At 41.8% G+C, this 23731-nt stretch overlaps 2 protein-coding genes across 3 annotated transcripts in view; one reads left to right on the top strand and one right to left on the bottom strand.

Annotated features, from left to right (window-relative positions):
- Positions 1-4715, bottom strand: part of GCK (glucokinase) — a 40347-nt gene extending 35632 nt beyond the window's left edge. Inside the window, exon 1 of the mRNA XM_087969989.1 lies at positions 4587-4715. Within this exon, the coding sequence (XP_087826115.1) occupies positions 4587-4631 (45 nt within the window). The 5' untranslated portion in view covers positions 4632-4715. The remainder of the gene's footprint in view (positions 1-4586) is intronic.
- Positions 4716-7816: 3101 nt separating this feature from the next.
- Positions 7817-21607, top strand: YKT6 (YKT6 vesicular SNARE protein). 2 transcript variants are annotated; one of them, XM_087969740.1, is made up of 8 exons: positions 7817-7991; positions 10027-10160; positions 11192-11274; positions 11928-12028; positions 13077-13181; positions 14191-14256; positions 15929-16030; positions 19035-21607. In XM_087969740.1, exons 2-8 carry the CDS (start codon positions 10057-10059, stop codon positions 19068-19070), a joined length of 597 nt encoding a protein of 198 aa, XP_087825866.1. In that variant the 5' UTR covers positions 7817-7991; positions 10027-10056; the 3' UTR covers positions 19071-21607. The 2 variants fall into 2 exon arrangements, with proteins under 2 accessions (XP_087825866.1, XP_026527172.1); XM_026671387.2 differs by having other exon boundaries at positions 7819-7927.
- Positions 21608-23731: the final 2124 nt, after the last annotated feature.

The following is a 23731-nucleotide window of genomic DNA, read 5'->3' as shown; positions in this document are numbered from 1 at the left end:
CACCTCCTACACTCACTGGGGAGGCAAGGTTTTTTGTGAAGCTCGACCTGGCACAAGCTTACCAACAGTTACCGGTCGACGCAGAAACCGCCGAGGCGCAGACCATAGTCACCCACCGGGGGGCTTTCCGCTGTAAGAGACTCCAGTTCGGAGTCAGCGTAGCCCCAGGAATTTTCCAGAGCCTCATGGAAAGACTCCTACAAGGAATCAAGGGGGTGGTGCCCTACTTCGACGACGTACTGGTGTCAGCAGCCAACCAAAGAGAACTGGAGGGTCGCCTGAGGGAGGTACTAACAAAATTCAAAGAGGCCGGGCTTAAAGTCAAAAAAGAAAAATGCCAGCTGCATACAGAGAGGGTCGAGTTCCTAGGATATCTCCTAGACCGGCACGGCATTCACCCAACCGAAAAAAAAATCAGAGCCATCAAAGAAGCCCCCAGACCAAGGAACAAAACAGAACTGCAGGCATTTCTTGGGCTGATTAACTTCTACAATGTTTTCCTACCCCAAAAGGCAACCACGGCGGAACCGTTGCATAGGCTGCTCGATAAAACAGCCACCTGGACCTGGGGGAAACGAGAGGAAACTGCTTTCAACCAAACCAAGGACCTACTCACATCGGATGTCGTCCTCATCCAATACAACGAGACCCTCCCGCTGACAGTCACGTCGGCGACGCATCACCGTTCGGGATCGGGCGATCCTCAGCCACACACTCCCAAACGGAAACGAAGCACCCATCGCCTTTTACTCAAGAACCTTGTCGAAGCCGGAAAGGAACTATAGCCAACTCGACAAGGAAGCCCTGGCAATCATCGCCGCCATCAAAAGATTTCATGAGTACCTCTACGGCAGAACATTCACCATCATCACGGACCACAAGCCATTGTTGGGCATCCTGGCAGGGAACAAGGCCACCCCGAACATTCTATCTCCAAGAATGACAAGGTGGTCTGAGTTTCTTGCCGCCTACAGTTACCGGCTGATCCACCGACCCGGCAAAACGATCACACATGCAGACGCCTTGAGCCGCACACCACTACCCGACCTGGACGCCGACCCAGCACCCACAACATCCACCTTGAGCATCGAGGCCATACCCAACCTCCCCTAACCGCGCAGACATTGCCCACGAAACCAATAAAGACAAACGTCTGGCGCGGGTATTACAATGGGCGGAGAAGGGCTGGCCGGAAAAGGACGTCGACGAGACATTCAGGACTTTTAAAAACAAACAATTGGAACTTTCCACGCAGAAGGGTTGTATATTATGGGGGGACAGGGCTGATAATCCCAGAAAAATTACAAAAAAGGTTCTTGGACTTGTTACATGAGGGGCACCCGGGAATCGTCAGGTCAAAAGCCCTGGCCAGAAGCTACGCTTGGTGGCCAGGGATGGACAAGCAAATTGAAGCCTGGGTGGCTAGCTGCAAGCAATGCCAGGAATCCAGACCATGCCCACCCGCCGCCCCAATCCGGGAGTGGGAAACCCCCAGGGGACCGTGGTCCAGGATACACATAGATTTCGCCGGACCCACAAAAGGACATACATTCCTCATAACGGTAGACGCTTACTCCAATTGGCTGGAGGTAAGCGACATGAAAACTACCACCACCGAGGCCATCATTTATTTATTTTTATTTATTTATTTGATTTGCCAATTGTTTACAAGATAATAAGTATAAATGTATACATAGTTGTGAATACATGAAATGGGTACATATAAGAAAAATAAAAGAATAAGAGAAACAATAGGACAGGGACGGTAGGCACGTTGGTGCGCTTATGCACGCCCCCTATCATCCGAGAACTCAATAGACTATTCTCAACCCACGGCCTCCCAGACGTGGTCGTGTCAGATAACGGACCACAGTTCACCGCTCTGGAATTCGAGAAATTCCTAGCGGAACGGGGAATACGGCACGCCCTGACAGCGCCGGCTCATCCGGCGGCGAATGGTAGGGTGGAACGAATGGTCCAATTCACGAAAAAAACAATTCAAAAAATCGAAACTGGAAACATGCAGGAAAAAATAAATAAACTTCTTTTTATCCAGCACATAACCCCAAACACAACGACCAACAAAAGCCCCGCAGAACTCCTAATGGGGAGGAAACTAAGGTCCCCCCTGGATAGGTTGCACCCCACATACAACCCTGAAAAACCCACCGATTCATCAAGCAGGTACCGAACATTTACACCAGGCGACACGGTATACGCAAAAAACCTGAGAGGGACCCCCTCTGGATACCGGCGACGATAACCCAGCAACGGGTCCCCGCTCGTACCGCCTACGGACAACCGACGGACAAGAATGGAAACGACACATCGATCAAATAAGATCAAGAATAACCATGGGAAACACAACCGACACGCAAACAAGCACAGACAGACACCCAGAAAGAGAAGGGAACCTCCCCAGCACAAACCAAGAGGGGAGGGAAGGCCCCGGGAACCAACCCCAACCAGAAAGAAACCAGGAATACTTACCAACCGACACCCAGCTCGAAGCCTCACCAGGGAGAAGCAGCCAGGCCAGCTCAACCAGCCCGGAAAGACCGAGCGGGAGCAGCGACAACAGCAGCTCAACCAACCCGGGTAGACCGGGAGGGAGCTGCAACGAAAGGCCCGGCTCACACTTCCAGGCGGTTCCATCGACGAGGCAGAGAGCGACACAGAACCCGACCGAACCGGCCGAAGGCCAACCAGCAACTAACCTGCGCAGGTCAAGTAGGCAAGTACGGAGCCCCGCCTACTTACGGGACTACGTTACGTAGGACCATACCAAGAGGGGAGGGGTGTTCTGTACGATCCATTAACATACTTGCAAGCGCCGCGTTGTGATTGGTCAGAACGCACGACAACCTGATTGGCTGAGCGAGCCGCGACTGATTGGCCCGCCGCGAATCCCCCCGATTGGTGGAAACTAATCGCGGGAGATTCAAAGCGGTGCCATTGGCCTCGGCCGCCGCGGCCAGAGAATAAAAGCCGCCGCTTTTATTCTGTAGCCCGAGCCGATCTCGGGACTTAATAAAGAGTTGAACTAAGTCACTGGCTCCCGAGTCTCCTTCCCTGCGACGGACACGACACATATGCAAAAACCCAGCAACTCCTGCTATGCTTAATTAGGTTACCCACTTCATGCAAATTCAGGGAACCTGTTTATATCAATTCAAAAATACAGCAAATATTAAAGTCCAGGCATTAAAATTACATTGAGCAAAGTGCAAATATCTGACTGGCGTGCTTCTAATTTTGGTTTCCTGAAATCTTATTCCTAGACTAGGCAATTCCCTCCCTTATGGCTTATATGTAAGTACATCTTCATATGGTGTTACCACTTGTATGTATAGTTACCAGAGGCCAAGAACAAACAGGCTTTAGTTACCTCAATTCAACTTTTCAGCAGTATCCCCAGATGGTTCCTCAGGATCTTTTGAGAACAAGGATACTTGGGTGTCGCTTGAACATAGTGTATAGGTTCACTTTCAGGCTTGATTGATATAGAAATGTCGCTATAGTTCAGCCTCATTTATAAACTGATTGTATTGCAAGACAACTAGGATGTGTCAAAATGGAAGCAGCCAATTTAGGGAGCTCAGTAGAAAAAAATGGGAAAAACAGCAAAATACCTTCAAGGGGAATCTAACTTCTTAAATCAAAGAATGGGGATTCTCAAGGCTAACAAAATCTTTGGGCTCTTGGGGTGCCCATTTGAACTTCAGAACAATCAGTAGTTCAATAAATTTGGAAAGACAAGTCTGTAGCCTGTATCTTACTTTGAAAAGGTATCTCTAATTTGCTGTTATATAAGTTATCCAGATGAATTTAGAGGATAAAGTTTCCCGATTCTTTCAACTGAAAGGGATGGAATTTTTCTCCTATCCCACTGATCTGCCTCATTTGCTATCCACATTGAGGGTTTGCTCATAGTATCAGATGCAATCAAGTGGGGTACAAGTAATCCTCAACTTACATCCATTCATTTAGCAACAGTTCAGAGTTACAACAGCACTGAGAAAAAGTAACCTATGACTGATCCTCCCACTTATGACCGTCATAGCATCCCCATAGTCACATGATCAAAATTCGGATATTTGGTATTTGCGGATATTTGGCATGTATTTACGACAGGTGCAGCATCCCACTGTCATTTGGGACCTTCCCAGCCTGCTTCTGGCAAGCAACATCCACAGAAAAAGCTGGATTCACTTAACAACCACATGATTCATTTAATGACCACAGGAATTCACTTACCAATCATGGCAAAAAGATCGTGAAATCAGGTGCAATTCACTTAACAATCATCTTACTTAGCAACAGAAATTCTGGTCTCAGTTGTGGTTGTAAGTTGAGAACTACCTGTAATGACTCAAAAATCTCCCTTGTTTCTTTGCTGCGTCAAACCTTAGACTGTTGCACTGGGGTACATAAACCTAGATGCATTTGGTTACAGCTTTGCACTGTATCCCCCTCCATTTAAAGAATGCCCCCATATCTTAATTTTTGGTGAGTGGCCTTCAAAATTGCAAAACTCAGCCCCACCCTGGACTTCCCAGAATGAGAAAACAAAGATAGGACCTTACCCTTTCCTTCTGGGAGCTATCCATCCTATTTCTGTGATCCAGCATGGGGGCAACTCTCAGCACCGACCAGGAGACAGTGGTTAAATCAATCTGCCCAAGGTCCAGAAATAAACAAGGCCAAATGCGTCTCTTTTCCCACCACACCCTTGTATGCCCTTAACAAAGAAGGCAGCTTTCCTTGTTCTGCCTCTTGACGTTATTCCACTGTCTCTGGTGGCTTTATGTCAGGCAAAATGTTACTTCATCTCCTTTGGAAAACGACGTTTGAAGCGATGAACTTTCTGGTCTCTGGGTTTCTCCTTGCCTGGGGATTTCTCTGACTTTGTTCCTCTCAAAGTCACTTTGTGGGGTGTTGAGCAGATATCTCCCTTGCCCAAAGATCCCTTTTGTCCATCAACATTTTGGTGAAGACAAAGTCGTGAGCTGTTTCACAGTGAGAAAAATTGCCTCCTGAGTAACCCGGCTTGGGACGTCCTCTTGATTAAGTTACTCTTCTGGACACATTACATTTATTTACTTTAGTGCTTGGAGATGCTGTGTCATTTCTGCGGTCCACAAGGCCTACTTCCGGGGATGAGTCTCAAGACTAACACTGCATTGCCATAGTAATGGACGAAACTCTTTTGCAGTTCCACTGCACATCAACTCTCTCCATTCTATTAAAGCTGTCATGTGGAAGAGCTACCATGGAAATAGGGCTTAATTCAAATGGACATAGCAACCATATTATTTTTTTAGCTGCCTCTGCCAATTAATTGCCAAGCTTAGCAACCTGTAGTTGGTCATCAGCATCCTTCTCTGAAAGGCGGAAGGTCAGTGGGCATATATTTATGAAAAGGGAGAAAGGTGTTTCCACAACCAACCTGGAGTTAGCAATATCAAGCGAGCATTTCCTAGAATGAAGCACCCATTTCTCTTGAAATAGCTTTGCAGTTTACTCATATCTACCTTCAATACAGGTAGTCCTCGACTTACAACAGTTCATTTAGTAACCATTTGAAGTTACAACAGCACTGGAAAAAAAAACAATGAGCATTTTTCACACTTACAATGGCTGCAGCATCCCCATGGTCACATGATAAAAGTTCAGATGCTCAACAACTGGCTCATATTTTGCCAGCTTCTGACAAGCAACGTCAATGCAGAAGCTAGATTCACTTAACAATTATATTGCTAAATTAACAAGTGAAGTGATTCAATTAAAAACTGTGAGAAGAAAGATTGTAATATGGGGCAAAATTCATTTAACAGGTGTCTCAGCAATAGAAATGTTGGGCTCAATCGTGTTGTAAGTCGAGGACTACCTGTATTCTCCAAAGCACCAGAAAGCTAGACAAGAAACAATGAATGGAAACTAATCAAGGAGAGGTGCAACCTGGAATTAAGGAGAAACTTCTCAACAGTGAGAACAATTAAATAGGGTCTCCTACTTGAACAGGGAGTTAGACTAGAAGATCTCCAAGGTCCCTTCCAGATCTATTCTGATTGACTGGAATTATAACCTGAGCAGGTTCCACTGTTGACAGATTAGTACAATTAGGAGGAGGAATAAAAAAGAGCCAGTCCTATTGTGAGTTATGGAATCAAAGAGGAGGGTGTCCATGTTAAATTCATCTATTTGGGTTGGAGCTAATCTTGACACCTCTTGGTTGGTAAGTTTGGGTCTTCTGCCTTCTTAGCACTTGTACTACAAGTACAAAAGATTCAGTTGTATAAAAAACCCAATAGTCCCAAAATGTCCAAGGATCTCCAAGAAACATGCAATTGAAGATCTGAGTGGCTTTTTATCTACAATATGTAAAATGGTAGTGTTTCCTACCGTGTTTCTCATATAATAAGTCCGGTCTTATTTTTTTTGAGCCCAAAAATGGCTAGGCTGTCTTTTTTCGGGTGACTTAATTTCCCCCCCTTGCATCTTTGGGCGGGCGGGCAGCGACGGCTTGAATGTTGACCTCGGCGTTGGTGGGGCACTTCGTATCGGGGTCAACGCAGGCAGCACCATATCCGGGTGTGCAACAAAGTACTTCCTAACGGCAAGCCCCCCACCATTCCCCTCCATTTCACATGTTTTAATATAGGCCTTAATTTGGGGAGGGGCTTAATTTCATTTCATGCCTATAAAACATGCTGGGACTTCCTATTGGGGAGGCCGTATTGTTGGAGAAACAGGGTATTTATTGTGCTTCTCCCTATTTTGTCAGCTTTGCATGATATTCTTCCATGTTTCCATGAGGTTGAACTGATGTGTAATTGTCCAATTTTTGTGCTCACAGAGGAACAAACATCTTTTCAATTGCCAATCGTGGCAAAAGACACTGCTGCAGCCACATTTTGCTGTGGAGAAGCTGGACTGTGGTGACGAGAAGGAAGGTGGAGTAAAATCTTTCATTGCACAGGTCTCAGCCATTGCACTCTCACGTGCAAAGATCCTTGCTTGCACCAAAGCAGAAATTGTTCCCCATCTATGCCACTGCCTTGTTCCTGACATTTAGAAAAAGGCATGTTGTTTTGGCATGTTATTACAGCATTTAAAACAGCAGGATCACGATACAGCAGCCCCAGAAAGTTGCAACCAACGTTCTTCTATATCCAAGAATATATCCCAGAATATATATATAGAGAGAGCTGGAATATAGTTCTATATTCTTGACCTTGGAGGTCTTCAGCCCCTTGCTCAAAAGCAGGAGACCCTATATTATTTCAGACAAGTGATTGTCTACTCTAGCCTCTTCTTAAAAACCTCCAGTGATGGCGCGCCCACGCCCTGGAAGCAAACTGTTCCACTAGTTAATTGTTCTCACTGTCAGGAAATTTCTCTTTAATTCCAGGTTGCTTCTCTTCTTGATTAGTTTCAATTGATTGTTTCTTGTCCTGGTGCTTTGGAGAGTAATTTGACCCCCTTTTCTTTGTGGCAGCGTCCTATTCATTTGGACTCAACTGTGGTCGTGCATTTACAAATCCTATTCACGGGGCACTCCACCGTTGTGGCGAACTACAATGCCCATGCTACTTAGAGATTACGAGAAGGACAGTCTGACAGCGGGAGATCCCGAGAGATATCCACCCCCCCACCCCCGCCGCCACACGCTGTCTCTCCAACAGCTCCGAGCAATGTCCAGCCGCGTACGCGGCAGCAGGCGGCGCGGGGCGACTCTTCCCCTTTCCTAGCTCTACATTTTTCGTAACTCTATGGCTCAGCCGGCCGTCGAGTTGGCAGCTCTTCCGGCTCTTCTGTCACGGGGTCAAAGGGCGTGCCGGCTTCCGCTTCCATCACTGTTTCGGGCCGCTCAGCCGTCTCTGAGGCAACGCGGGGCTGAGGCGGGCTCCCTTCGGGTCGTGAGGTGGGTCCTTGCGGGAAGCGAAGCGGCCTACCGGGCGGGGACGAGGAACCCCACCCCCACACCGGTACTGTTACTGCCTTAGAGACCTCCCGGGCTGGTTGGACACCCACGCCTATTATCCCCAGCCAGCTGCCTGAGGGGGTTGGAGTCGGGAAGGGCTTGTTACTAAGGGCGGCCCAGGGTGTGTTGGTTCCTTCAGGCCCAGCTGGAGACTGGAGTGGCCGACGGGGGTGCGAATTCAGCGGGGGTGGGTGGGTGCGGACAGACATGGCGGCCTCTCGGTTTGGCTTCTGGGTCTGGGAGGGGCCTTAAAATGGAGCGTGGAAAAACAAATCTTAAAACGAACGAATGGCTCATCGTCTCCATCTTTTTTTTGGCAAAGGGCGGGCCTTTATTTCAGAAAGCAGCCCTGTGGATTGAGTCGTTTTTCAAAAACTCACTTGGGTCCTTTCTTTGGGGGTGGGGTGGGGGGGGGGTGTTTCTTCTACAGGCAGTCCTCGACTTACGACCACAATTACACCCCCAAAAAAAACCCCCTCTGTTCTTAAGTGAGACCTTTTTAAAGTAAGTTTTGCCCCATTCTACGACTTTTCTTGCCACAGCTGTTAAATGAACCACTGCTGTTAATAAGTTAGTAATCCAGTTAAGTGAATCTGGCTTCCCCATTGACCTGGCTTGTCAGAAGGTGGCAAAAGGGGATCATGTGACCCCAGGACACAGCAATGGTCTTAAGTTTGAACCAGTTGCCAAGCATCTGAATTTTGATCACATGACCCTGGGATTGCTTGCAGAAGTTATAACTGAAAAACGGTTGTAAGTCACTTTTTTCAGTTGCATTGTAACTTTGAACAGTCACTAAAGTTTGTTAAGTCGAAGATTAGAGTCTTTCACCTTCATGGGAAAAAATGAAAATTGAATGGTCTTGTTGAAATAAATTTGCATATAACATTTGATTGATGTATTTGTGTAGGAATATGGGAAGTTTTTCTGGGGTTTTGCTCTTGGATTTTCCTTTGTAAAGTTAAATAGTTTTAACCTTACAAACCTCTTTCAGATTTGCCCCCTTTGAGTGAAGGGTTGCTGGTCACTATTCACATACAGGTAGTCCTTAGCTTATGACCATCACTGAATTTCTGTTGCTAAGTGAAACATTTGTTAAGTGAGTTTTGCCCCAGTTTACAACTTTTCTTGCCACAGTTATTAAGTGAATAACTGCAGTTGATAAATTAATGGTTTTTGATACTTTTTTTCTGATGTAATTTCTAAAATCTGGTTTCCCCATTGATTTTGCTTGTCAGAAGGTTGCAAAAGGTGATCATGTGACTCCTGGACAATGCAGCTGTCATAAATATGAGTCAGTTGCCAAGTGTCTGAATTTTAATCATGTCACTATGGGGATCTGTAATGGTTGTAACTATGAAAAATGGTCATGGATCACTTTTTCCAGTGACGTAAGTTTGAATAGTCACTAAATAAACTGTTGTAAGCCGAGGACTACCTGCACTCACCTGAGAAGTCAGGAACCAATCGGGAAATGTGATGTTTAAACCGTAGACTTCTTCAAAAAATTTTAGAAAATTCAGAAGGGAAGCCTATTGGTATGGAAAAATACCTTGTGTCATCTACATTTAGAATTGGATTATCATGCAGAGGAATGGAAATGAGATAGAAGGGAATCCAGTCAAGGATTACCCATATGGGCCAAAGATGGCAGAATGAATTTGGAATAATGAATAAATGCCAAATCATCCTGGATTGGGAGTAGATTACCTACTGCTTCCTAACTAGATCAGGCAACTTGTCCTTCAAGTTTGTAGTGCCATTTCTGACTCACCTCTGCTTCCTATGAATCAGCTGCTTTAATATCAAGATTAGTTGCAGGGTAATTTCATTCTTAATTCAGAGGACAATCATGCAGGTAAATAAGCACATTGTGTTTAATACAAGAGTTTGTTTTGCTAGCCTTTGTTTTCTGTTGTAAAAAGTATCCATGTAAAAGGCTGATAGATCTCTGGTTAGGAATTCATGTTTGCCTTTATCCTTGTGGTATTTTACTTTATTACTGATTAAGGTAGGTGGGTTTTTTTTTCTTTGCTCAGGTTGTCAAGAAAGGTTGAACAGATAAAAAGATGAAGCTTTACAGTCTAAGTGTTCTTTACAAAGGTGATCCCAAAGTGCACTTACTGAAAGCTGCTTATGATATCTCATCATTTAGCTTCTTCCAGAGATCCAGGTAAGACTTCACTTCATTTTAGGATCAGCTTTCTCCCCTTGATGCTTTCCTGTAACCGCACTATGACATTCCCTTTGAATTTGTTGCATTGAATTCAAGATGTAATACTTTTTTTCCTGATGTAACTTCTAAATCCAAGTAGTGAAAAATAATGCTAAATGATAGCCCTCACATTCATGCTTCTGTTTCTAAAGTGCATCACCTCAGTATGAATTCTGTTAAGGTTTAACACTGTTTCCTATTTGAGGAAATCTGAACATATACATTCATGTATACTTATAGCTGTAAGCAGAATGCTACCAGTTTTGAATTTGTTAGGCTGTTTCTGTTAATTCTAAATATATATGGCTAAATATAGTTTTGCATTTGACCTTTGAATGTTGGGTCTATCGTCCTGCAAAATTATATCGTAAAATGGAACTACCAGAGCTTGAAAAGAAAACAATATCAGTTTATCAGAATTCCTTTTTTCTTTTCATATTTTGAAGTTACTTGCACTCTTATTGTATTGCACCATAGACAACATTTACTCATTAAAACATACGTTGAATTCCTATTTAAAAGGATTAGTTTTTTCTATTCATTTACCCGTGGCCTTATTTTACTGTTACAGATTCGTACACTTTTAAATGATTTGTATGCTGCTTTTGAAAATCTTTTTTTTAAAAAATAAAACCATATGTCTGGTGTAAGAAATCAGGAGTCAGAATGGTTCAAATGAATACAGGTTTATTACACCCAAACACTCTTACAAGATTCTGAACTACCAACTGTCAGAGCAAATTGGCAGTAGATAAGAATCAGTGGAATTCAAGGTGGGCTGGACTCCAGTCTGATGATGCACTTGACTCCTCCCTTGGGCTTAGCCTGGTGGTCTCCTACCTACATCATGTGCTTTTACAATTTTTATGATGTAATTATCTTTTATTAGCAGCTGATGCTGCTAATAAAATTTATTTTCTTTACAGTGCATTTGAATATAGATGGTTTAGTAACTAATTGTGATATTTTTAAAATTATTTATTTAAAAGCGTTCAAGAATTTATGACCTTCACAAGTCAACTGATTGTAGAACGTTCAGAGCTTGGAAGCAGAGCTTCTGTAAAGGAACAAGGTAGGCATACACAGTAGTCTGCCTTAGACAGAACTATAATAAATAAGGGTGTGTATATCTGCAAATATTAAATGTAGGTCTTAACATTGAGAATAATGCAGATAATAAGATGTAGATAACTACTGCTCTCTAAGGGGAAAAAAGCATGTTGGAAGTTATCTAAGGGAATGTTCTGGATGATTTCTCTAGGTCAAATTAAATAATTGACTTTCTTAGGAATTTCTGGCAAGTAATAGACAGTGAAAATGTTACTTCTAAAACTGCTCCTCTTGGTCAAAATATTGATTACACACTGCTAATAGTTTGAGTTAGGACTACTTCATCCAAACATATTACATATTCTGATATTTTTGTAAGGTAAATTGTAATAACAGAAGATGAAATGTGTATAGTGTTCAGTGCTGTTAAATCTTACGTGAAAATTTCAAAAGCAAGATTCCTATTCCTTCTGCTTGGAAGCTGGATTTTCTTTTTTTCCAAAATGAATCTTATGTTCAGAGTGAGACTTAAAGAGCTCAGCCATCTTGTACCTAAAATAAACAAAGGGACTGCTGAATTGGGAGAATCTGTACACATCTGTGGTTCTTTTTCACAAATTCTGTGGAATTTTTTATGGGAAAAATGTACATTGTTCATGTTATTCTTCATTTCAGAATACCTCTGCCATGTTTATGTACGGAATGATGGTTTGGCTGGAGTGGTAATTGCAGATCATGAATATCCATCCCGGGTTTGTTTCACATTGTTGGATAAGGTAAATACCAGCTTGTGCAGGGAGGATTTGAGTATCTACAGATGGACTGCAAGATAACACAGAGTAGGCGTTTCATAGTTAAAATTGCCTTGAAATAGAGCTCTGACTTAGTTCGGACATCACATTAAAGTAATTTGCATTAATCATATTTCATAATCCAAGCCTAGCGTAGGGTAAAATGTCATTTAGAATTAATAAAGATTTTGAAAAACCAGGGAATGAAATATGCTAGATATAAAGCAGCAGCAACAAAGTTGTTTACAAAGCAATGCTCCCATTGGGACTGTCACATGTGACTGTGTGTGATGATGTAGGGGAGGTTGGTGGAGAAAAAAATGCATTAAAATGAATGTTTAAAATTCATTTCAGTCTTGTATGCTCTTGTATGCAAGCAGCATCTTTTGTAGAGAAGCATTTCCCAACCAGAGCAATTTTATGATATATTGATTTCAACTCCCAAAATGTTTAGAAATAGCTATGCTGGTTGAGGAATTCTGGAGCTTTAAGCCCACAGTTCTCCAAGATGCACCCAGGTTTTAGAGCTTTTTGCCTAACAAAAAATTTAAAGTAATTTAGGACCAGAAAATCTGCCCAAATGACACAAAACTCAGAGACAGAGAGGAAACTTTTAAGTGTCTTAGAATACTTTCAATAAGTCCACTAAACTGTATGTAAAATGCATTCACAAATTTAATTCTGTTACTTGAATTGGGTTTAAATAAACTCTTACGTGTAGAATTATTACCTCGGCGAGATGAACAACATAGAAGTCTAATAATAAACTGTTTCACTAGCATCAGATTGTCTGAGTCATTGCTGTCCGTGTCAAAAGGGAATATTGTTAATCATTGTCACTGTTCTTTCTGCTTTTCGTTTCATGTAGTCCCTTCCTGCTATATAATTCTAGAATTTATGAGCTTTAACAAAAATGTAATATCTAATTTTATTTTTGGGGACTGCTGTGTAGAATTCCTTCAAAGGAATGTAAGACTTCTTTGAAAATCTGCATAAAAGGATTCTTAGGTTTCTCTTGGTCTTCTGTATGTAGGTACTTGATGAATTCTCTAGGCAAGTTAATAGGATAGACTGGCCTTCTGGATCTCCAACAACGATAACCTATACAGCATTGGATGGATACCTTAGTAAATATCAGGTATGGTTGGAATGAATATAAATTGTTGGGAGAAAAAATCTGTAAAGGTTTCAGAAATCAGAAAAATAACTTGATTTGAGAATAATAGAGTTGGAAGGGATCTTGTAGGTCATCTAGTCCAGTCCCCCACCCAAGCAGGAGACCCTGGCCTCCTGTCATTTCTGACAGATTCAGGCAGTCAAGTCTCTTCTTGAATGCTTCCAGTGATGAAGCTGCCACAACTTCTGAAGGCAAGCTGTTCCATTGTTTGAGTGTTCTCACTGTCAGAAAATTTCTCCTTATTTCTAGGTTGAATCTCTCCTTGTTCAGTTTCCATCCATTATTCCTTGTCTGGCCTTCTGGTGGTACCTTGGAAAATAGGTTGACTCCCTCCTATCTATAGCAGCCCCTCAAATATTGGAAGCCGCTATCCTGTCTCCCCCGGTCCTTTTCTTCCCTAGACTAACCGTGCCCAGTTCCTGTAACTATTCTTCATATGTTTTAGCCTCCAGTCCCCTAATTTGTTTGATGCTCTTCTCTACACTGCTCAATCCAATGTCTTTTACCTTCACATGATGAACAGAAATTGATTTTATTTATACTCAGTCCACAATGCCTATAATGCGTGATTTAACCTTTAAAATTTACAATCTGTAATAGTATTATCTCCCCCCCAAAAAAAAAAAAAAACCATACTAGTTTCTTGACTGACAAGAAACCAATCTGTTTCTTGTCATTAGGCTGTTTTCCTAATATTTCTGATCTCACATTGTTGACTGAACCTGTTTTTTTTAAATTATGTTTCATAGTAGTGGTTGGTTGCTGAGATAAGAGCAGAGGGAATAAATATTTATCATAATAAAATCTGATGTTCAGGGCACGGTACGGCCTGAGTTTGCATGGCTTTGGTATACTTGAAGAAATTGCCTCTCCTAAATATTACATTGTAATGCTGTATAAACACCTTAATGACAATTTTTAGTATCATGCCAAGAACATCATCAAATAAAAGTCTTTATCATTCTTTAAGAATCCTCGTGATGCCGATGCAATGACAAAAGTACAAGCCGAATTGGATGAGACCAAAGTTATCCTGGTAAGTGTCAGCATCTTGCTGTTAATATGGAGATTGCTAGATGTCAGTAAAATTAGGAAGCAGGACAATAATTTTAAAAAAGCAAATTCTAGGGGAAAACCTTAGTGAGGAGATTTATTTGGCACGGGGATCTGTGTATGGCATTCAGAGTACAGATTCAGTAAATGCAGGTCCTATTTTAAAGTCCTCAGAATCCTTTTATTTTGAGGCTGTGAATGTTATATAAAAACAAAACTTCCTCTCTTTTTTGTACATGTGAATATAGTTCTAGATGTTCCTGACTCTGGCTAGCTTTTAATTCAGTCTGTTAATGATTACATGTAATTCTTCAAGACAAGATGAAAACATGATGCAATTAGATAAAAGTAGGTCATGACTAATTTTTATCTTAGCTGTGACCTCCTTTTTGTTGGCTATTATGGTGTCATCAGAGATGCTCAGATACCAGTAATGAACAAAATGCTTCTTGAATTGTGGAGTAAAACGGTGAATGTCCTGCTTTGTGTCCTTCCTCAAGGAGGCCACCTTCCCCACCATTGCCCTGAATGCCATGGTGGGATTTCCATTCAGTGAACAGATAACACGGTGCGCAGAGTAGGTTGTTCAAACTCTTTCTAGAATAAACATTCTAGCAATATGTGGAGAACAGTAGTTAGTGTATCCTCAGTGGCTGGTCAATAGTGTGACCTCAACCTTCTTAGAGCATAGTCAGTCCTAAAATCCCTCTGAAATCCTGGGATTCTTTGTGTATTGTGGAGCAATAGAGTTATTTAGTTGAGAGACCCGCTATGAGTAATTTTCATCAAAATTAACACTGATTGGATTGTAAGCAGTTGATTCATGTGTCTTGTATTAGATACATTCAAATATAAATATTGTTTCTGCTACACTGCAGTTACTTCAAAATGAACCCTAATCATTTTGGCTTGTTAGAAATTTAAAGTGATCCACTGATTACAAATAGGAAATTGATACTGCTGAAAAGTGATGGGGAGAGGCTGGAAATTAAACATTTCTGTCAAATGCTAAATAAAAATAAAAGTTTTTAAAAGTCATGCAAGAGCAACAGATAGTCCACATCCAGGCGAACAGGTTGTGAGTGGAACAAACATCTATAGGCCACCGTTTAAGATCACAAGGTGTGCTGTGTATGAAATACTACAGAATAGGTTCTTGACTTGTGGGATAAAACACTGAATGTCCTGCTTTGTGTCCTTCCTTAAGAAAGCCACCATTATCGTCTGTGGTCTCTAGAGTATTGTATTTTTAGCACAGGGGGAGAGAAAGCACATTTGTGTTTCTAATTTTAAAATATTAGGACAATGGCATTTGTAGGATGGCAAAAACTATTCCTTTGAGACAAACATTTTTATTTGGGGGTAAATTTCTTTAAATAGCTCTTTGATAGCATTCTGGCAGAGACTAAAGTAAACGTGGAAGAACGGATTTAATGATGGTGGTAGTGGTAGACCAAGGAAAGTGGAAACCGTAAACGCTTGATAACGGGGGCTGAGAGGATGGGTGAAGGGAAAATGTGGAAATTAAGCTCTGAGGCATTACAGGGCGATCGGAGCTTCACCACTTCATAGGCTCCCATGTTTGCTGCCTCTTCTGCAGCTGGGTTCCTACGTCAGGGATCTCTATCTCTCAGCTGTGTCTTTTTCCCATTTAGCACAATACAATGGAGTCCTTGTTAGAACGAGGAGAGAAACTGGATGACTTAGTGGCCAAGTCAGAGATTCTTGGAAATCAGTCAAAAGCCTTTTACAAAACTGTAAGTATATTTGGGCCAGTGTTCTGTAATATAGACAGTGTTTCCTATCTTCCTGCAATTATTTATGAGGCAATAAATGTATGGGTTGTTTTTAGTCAGTGGAGATTGTGGCCTGCAAAATCAAATGCCGTAAGTGTCTATGGAGATTCTCAATCATTCAGGTCTCACTTGTTCCAAAGTTGCTTTTCAAAAGGCAACTGAGCTTTCTTGTTTTTTCCCTTGAAAAGGTTTTGTTTTCACTGGTTTGAAAGAGAGACCATCTTAGGTTAAAATTGAACAGCCCTCTCTCAACAGAGGGGGGTGGATATGACACCATCTATCTCTTATCTATGGCATGGTCCTTTCAGCAGTCCCAAGAACGTTCCACGGCCATTTGCACTCTGATTCAAGAGACTCTGAGGACACAGATAAACCCCCAAGTGGCCTCAACAACTCACCTTTTGAAAAGCATCTTTAGGGCAAATGCCGGGAGATAGTAATGTTAATACATCACATTTAGAGCCAAAATACAGTAGTAGTAGTTATTTATGAATATACATTTACAAAAAACTGTTACTCATTGGGAAAGTGCATAAAGATTGGTAAAAGATGCCTTTGAGTAGAATGAAATTGTTACTGAATGCAAAGCTTCCTTATTATGCAGGTAGTCCTCAATTTATGACTGGTTGCTTAGTGAGCCTTAGAAGTTACAACGGATGTAGCCAGGGCTACTTACAACCCAGAGTCGAAGTTCTGACAGCTGTGCCTCCCCCTGTGATCACATGATCATATTTTAAGTGTTTGATGACTTTTATTTTATTTTTTATGATAGCTTTTATTGACATTTGAAGGATCTCACTGTCAAATGATTAAGGTACAATTTTTTTGGTCAGAAACTGGTATTTGCTTTTAGCAAAAAGTGTCCATTGTGTACACTTGCACTTGTGTACAGTGCACTTGCTTAACAACCACCACAAAAACTTCACAAAATCATAACCCAATTCATGACCAGCATGACTTTTAGTAGTAGTCCTCAACTTACGGCCACAATTGAGCCCAAATTTTATGTTGGTAAGTGAGACATTTGTTAAGTGAGTTTTGCCCCATTTTATGACTTTTTTCATCACATTTGTTAAGTGAATCACTGCAATTGATGAGTTAAGTGAGCCTGGCTTCGCAAAAGGGGATCACGTGACCTTGGACCATAGCAATGATCATAAGTATCAACCACTTGCCTCCTTCTCCTTCCTCTTTCCTCCTCCTCCTCCCTCCTCCTCCTCCTCCCTCCTCCATATCTGTCATCTGATGTTGGCGATCACATTGGCGATCCTATTTTTATCAGCAGCCACACGAAAAAATGCTGTTGAGTTTTGTCAAAACCAGTCCTTTAGATTTTGAAGCCCTGAGGTGGTTCTTCTACCTGGACCTTGTTTGCCTTTAATCTTTCCTGGAGGATGAAGTGAAGTATGCCGTATTTTTTCAGGTGTCACATCACATGTCCAAAATATTCTAGCTTTTATTTTTTTATGGTTTTGATGATTTCCCTTGGCTTTCCCAGACAGCTTATCACTACCTCATTTCTAATTTTGTCAACCCAGCTTATATATAATAGCCGCCTATAAATCCACATATCAAATGCTCTTCAACTGACTTTCTGAGTCTCTTCAGCTGACTTTCTGTCAGAGACCAATTCTCCACTCCATAGAGCGGGATAGAAAAGATGTAACATCTGACAAGATTTTCAATCTTAGGCTTGTGTCCTGACTGCAGAAGACCTTTTTCATTTTGCAATGCCAAGCATATGAATTCTGATCACATGACCATGGGGATTGTTTCAAAGGTTGTACTGTGAAAAGCGGTCATGTCACTTTTTTCAGCTCTGTTGTAACTTTGAACGGTCACTAAAGGAACTGTTGTAAGTTAAGGACTATCTGTAATTCCGGGCTCAGTTACAGTTGTAAGTTGAGGACTACCTGTAATAAGTGAGTAGAATTTGGAGAAGAGCAAGTTTAATGTTATGAGAACCATTGGCAAAAGGCCTCCCAATTTTTTTCACATCAGTGGGCAATATTAGTCATTTTGCAAATTCTGTAGTTATTCTAGCAAAATGGCTGCCACAATGGACAGTTACAAAAGCCCCCCCTTTCCAAAAGCCAGCGGGGTTAAGAAACAAAAACATGTCAAAGAACGTTACTTACAAGCCAGAGGCTGGAATCTGAAGTAAAGTTCAGATTCCTAAAAGTAAAGTTTTAATATTTTAAGCATTATTTCCACCCACACAGCTCCCCTCCCCCAGTGCACTCATGTAGATTATGATGGAAGTACCACTCGCATTACCTTGTCACTCATTCTGATGTTACTGGAATTTTTCATTATTAAAGAGTTGTTTGTATAATTTATGAGCAACTCTTGGAGTTTTTAAACCGAAGAGTGCCTTATAAAGGTACCCATGACCAATAATATATATAAAACTGGCATAGGAGTGCATTTTTTGACACATGGATTCACAGGATAGCTCTCCATCATGGAAAGGGACTGCAGCTTCCACACTCCCCCAAGGAGACATCTCTCAATAATAAATCCTAATATAAATAATTACAGGTAGTCCTCAAGTTATGACCACAATTGAGCCCAAAATTTATGTTGCTCGGTGAGAAATTTGTTAAGTAGTTTTACCCCCTTTTATGACCCCCCCCCCATTTGTTAAGTGAATCACAGCAGTTCTTAAATTAGTAACACGGTTGTTAAGTGAATCTGGCTTCCCCATTGACTTTGCTTCTTAGAAGGTGGCAGAAGGGGTTTACATGACCCTGGGACACTGCAATTGTCATAAATATGAGTCAGTTGTCAAGCATCTGAATGTAAATCACGTGACCATGGGGATGCTGCAACAGTCATAAGTGTGAAAAATCGTCATAAGTTACTTTTTTCAGTGCCGTTGTAACTTCGAACTAAACGAACTGTTGTAAGTCAAGGACTACCTGTAATAAGTGTGTGTTTCTTCCCACCTCTCCTGACATGGAAGGCCCGGAAGCAGAATTCATGCTGTGACATCATGTGACTCCATCCACCGTGTACCTTCACCACCGCTTTGGACTATCTGGATTGGATTGGATTTCATGACTCCTGGAGAGAGGCAGCAGCACCTACATGTAACTACAGCAGCAGCTGATGTTCCCAGATTCAGCCGTCACAGCCACACTGGAGGCAAGAAATAGGCTACCATGTTGGGGGGGCTCCATGAAATTGAAACCTTATTTGAAAAAAAGAACTTTCATGGCAAGAGTGTATCTGGGATATTAGGTTGGTGACACAAAGGGAGTTGAGAATGGATCCTGGTGCTTACACACATTCCTGTTTTGGTCATTGGCTGATATCTGTGTGGGGATTTGCTGCTCTCCTTTCCAAAACTACAAACAGATGTAGACTCGTGCATACTTAAGAGTAAGAAAAAGAGTTTGGCCATCTGGAAATGCCTTTTTTCCAGGATTTGCATAGTGTCCTTGTGTCTTAAAATGTTGGGTGCTGATTTTTGGAAGTGAAGCAAAACCCAATCCGTTTTGAACCCATTCAGAATTGTTCAAAGAACATGGATCTCTGCGTTCTGCATGAAAAAAAGAAAAAAGATCTCTAATGCAGCTCAAGAACTGATTATACTTTGTAATATAGAATTATACTTTACTCCAAAGAAGTGGGAAAGCGGTTTTAGGACTAATATAGATATGTACATGCTTTTAAGTTTTCTCTTGATTTTAGGTGGGAAACTTCTTCCCAACCTTCCCAAACCAAGAATTTGTTTTGTTTTTGCCAAGGATATAAGTAGCAGCATTTAGCTCCCTCTTTTATCCGGTATCGTTGCCACTGATCAAACCCAGGATTTCAGTTGCTCTTGGATATTCCAGTTTGTTTAGGTTGGGTTTATTGATGAAAAGCTGGCAACTCATCTAAGCTGATGGTTTGGTGATACTACACCATTCAGCAGGACGCGGAATGAATGGGGAGCTGTATTGCAATCCCGGGATACCTTCCCACTCTATGTATTATGGCTGCTGTCCTGATGATGAACCTGCCCTGGTAAGCAGCCCTCCTTGAACATGCTGCCTTCAAAAGAATAAGCTGCTGTTTTACACTCGCCATTATACCAGAGCCTTGTAGAGTATGAGCTATCCTGTATTGGGTCTCAGTGTGTTCGTTGCTGCAACCACGCAGCTTGGCGTTGTCTTGTGGTGTCTTTGGCCAAGACTGTATTCTCCCATGGTCGGAGAATTTGTCCCTGCTGGTTTTGTGTAAGTGTAGGAAATGTTATTTAATGCTTTTGTCTTTCTGTCAGTGGCATCTCGGCTCTAAGGCCCATTCTGTCTTTTGTAGGGTGGAGGCCAGGGTGGGTAGGGTTACCGTTCTACAGCTGTATTTCTGCCTTCCTTCCCAATGTTTTGCTTTATTGTAAGTGGGTTGGACATGTCTGCACACCATGTCCCTTAAAGTCAGCTGATCCCCAACCAGGAGTCCTTTGTGAAGCAATTCAGCTAGGCAATAGGAAAAACATGTCACTTGGAGCTTTTGCCCTTCAATGGCATGTTTGTGCACACCCACCCATGGTGGAATGATCACTCCTCCGATATATTAATCCAGTAGGGACAGATGTCCATCTTCTAGGCTGAAGATGTAACATCTTGGGCACAGCTTTCCTAACTCCGTTGATAAACTGACATCACTCACTGAGCCATCTCTCCATTCCAGAAGAGAGACGTAAAAAACCAGGAAGTTGTCCTTGCCCATTAGCAAGGAACCAGTTAGTGCCAAGAAGACAAAATGCCAGAATGACAAAAGGCAATTTAAGGCAAAGTTGAAGGTTCCTGATGTGACTCTGAGGAGAAATTGTATTTATGGCTTGCATTGTTCCTTTCTTAAAACGTGTCCGTCATGCACAGTTGCATCAGCTCTTGATAACTTATTGAGCCAACTTCCGTGCAATTTATATATATTCATCAACTTAGTAAAGTACAGTAAAGTGGAACAAGTGAGCAACCTGGGGTTTGAACACATTTCTGTTTGACTGGGTACTTCCTGGGACTTGACAACTTGGCTACTTTGCTTTGTGAGGTCTTTTTTGGGGGAAGACACCTGGTTGAAAGAACTCGTGCAGAGGCTGCCTTGGCAGATCTGATGCAGCACCCTTGTGGTGCCAGAAATCACCAGCCTTAATTCTTTTTCTTCCTCCAATGTCTGCTTCAGATGCATCAACCTAAGGGCTGTCGTATTTTCTGTGAAGTCCATTTCTGCAGTGGTCAGTTCCTTGTGGACTGTTAACTTTCCTCCGAAAGATTAAGAGGGTAGGTGGAACACTGCAGTGAGTTTCGCTACTACTTGCTGTAAAAGAAAATGAGTCCTCCTCCTCTCATTCTGTGATTTGAAATGTACAGTACTCTAGAAACTTGCTTGCATTATATTTTTTTTGCCCCTTAGGCTCATGAATTCCTAACCTCTTTCTAATGTGGAAGCTTTTACTAAAGATTGTATTTTAATAAATATTGCTTAATGTCTGTATGTACTGGTTATTGGAATATATCTATAAAGTTGTCACTTGATCATCTAGAATTGGTTGTGTCTTATTAACTCTGGGGGGATTTTAGTTGGTCATATTTCTCACAGGGGTGCAATTGTTAGATATGCTTCCAATATTGCAATATGTTCTTCCAGAAAAACTGGCTGCGTTTGCATATTTTTGAACTCCATGCCTGTATGTTGTATTTAACAATGTTCCAACAATTTCTATTATGACCAAAAATTAGGACCTCGTGTGGTAATAAGGTAGAAGGTAAAAACGAGTCCCTGCAGATTTTACTTCACCTGTTATTATTGCTGACTGTAGGGGACAGGATGGTGCTCATCTCTGTTTCAAGGCCATTGAACCAATGCAGTCTGAAGACATTTCTGCTGCTATGTGACCAGCATGACATCGCAGAACACTGTTACCTTCCCACCAAGTTGGCAGGAGCTGGGGCAAAGATGGGAAGTCATCCCTGTTGCAGGGGACCCAGGGCTTGAATTTGAGCTGCTGGCTTTTCCAGCCGACAAGGCCAGTGCCTTACCTGGTGAGCCACCCCATGAGATAATAGAGTTCCCCAACACCCAAACTATGAAACAACCCTATTTTAGTTGAATATTTTATTGTGCCAATCTAGCTGAGGGTTGCTTTGAAAAACAGTATTTAAACCTTAAAGCAGCTTGTTCCAATACCCAGCAGGTATTTTCTATGATCATATGTGATAAATAAGGGAACCAAGAACTATAACCTGAAGCTGAATGACACTCAAGCAGATCTGGCCTGTCTGTCAAATGATCAACGAAGAATGAATATCTTAAATTGCTGCATTTAATGTTATATTCTCAATGGGATCTAGTGCAGCTAGCCCAACCTTAGGAATCTTCTCCTCTCACAGAGGCAGAGCAGGCCAAAGTCTACTTAGATCCTCCACAAATAAAATTTCCTGAAGGAGGCTGGGACACTGCACAAGGCTTCACTTGAAAGTACTCATCAATTCAAGCTTTCCTGGAATGATCGATATTATTCTGATCAATACAGGTAGTCCTCGCCTTACAACAGTTCATTTAGTGACTGTTCAAAGTTATAGCGGCACTGGAAAAAGGGATTTATAACCATTTTTCACATGACCATTGCAGCATCCCCATGGTCATGTGATCAAAATTCAGATGATTGGCAACTGACACATTTATGACAGTTGCAGGATCATGTGATCACCTTTTGCAACCTTCTGACAAGGAAAGTTAATGGGAAAGCCAGATTCACTTAACAACGGTGCTACTAATTTAAGAACTGGAGTGATTCATTTAACTGTGGCAAAGTCGTAAAATGCTCGAAAACATGAACGCAGATTTCAAGTGTGTATTGCAAACAGAGAATATTTTCCTTCTTTACTTCCCTAGGAAGGCTGACAGCTGCATTTTTATATTAAAATCGACTTGGTAGCATGTAGAAAGCAGGATACGGAAAAAAGAAAGCTTGTTATAAAAGCTCAGAAACACACTCAAGACACTTCCCCCCCCCCTAATGTTTCTAGTCCCCTTTTCATGTTTGGGTGTGTGCATGTGTTTCTTTTTAAATTTTATTTTATTTGCAGTTCTCTGAGACAAAAACAAAGTCAGAATTGGTTGGGGTTTTTTTACACTTACAAGGCTCAGAAAGAAAAGACAGTGAAATGGTAAGAAAAGGAAAGGGAAAGTTAAGTCAGAAGAAAAAAGATCCACCAGCATTCATAGAACAGACTTAACAGCTCAGCTTTGCTTTTAGTTCTCACTAGAGAGATATATGTGTGTGTGTGTGTGTACACACACACACACACAGATTTTGCTTCTCTTTAAGGTCATGCAAAAGAAAATTCAACCCCCTCCCCCAGTCTAAAAATACCCCCAGCAATGTACTGAGTTCCACAGTAAACAAGGTGAACATCAAAGGGGAGGCAACCCTGGTACATTAATGTTTAATAATGAAACACCTGTTTCAACATGCGGCTTGTAAGTTTTTTCATATACATGGATGTAGAGACACTTCTCAAGTTAGTCTTCCACAGAAAACCATACAAGCATATTATATTATGCCCCCCCCACTGTGAAATCTCCCTTTTTGCATGTTTATTCGAATACCCACCTCCCCCATTTCCAACTCCTCCCCTTGAAAAAGAAATGCCAAAAAAAAAAAAA

Source organism: Notechis scutatus, chromosome 7 (genome assembly GCF_049901735.1).
Source record: "Notechis scutatus isolate UNSWTSFEM ecotype Mainland chromosome 7, rNotScu1.2, whole genome shotgun sequence".
NCBI classification, from domain to species: domain Eukaryota; kingdom Metazoa; phylum Chordata; class Lepidosauria; order Squamata; family Elapidae; genus Notechis; species Notechis scutatus.
Note: the sequence above shows the minus strand (reverse complement) of the source record. Positions and strands in the feature narration are given on the sequence as shown.

What these genes read in the sequence shown, in the direction of transcription:
- YKT6 (XM_087969740.1), top strand. Translation starts at nt 10,057, where the DNA reads ATGAAGCTTTACAGTCTAAGTGTTCTTTACAAAGGTGATCCCAAAGTG. An exon ending in GTTTCACATTGTTGGATAAG is followed by an intron (nt 12,029 to 13,076) that starts GTAAATACCAGC and finishes TTCTGTATGTAG; the next exon opens with GTACTTGATGAATTCTCTAG. An exon ending in CAAAAGCCTTTTACAAAACT is followed by an intron (nt 16,031 to 19,034) that starts GTAAGTATATTT and finishes CTGACATGGAAG; the next exon opens with GCCCGGAAGCAGAATTCATG.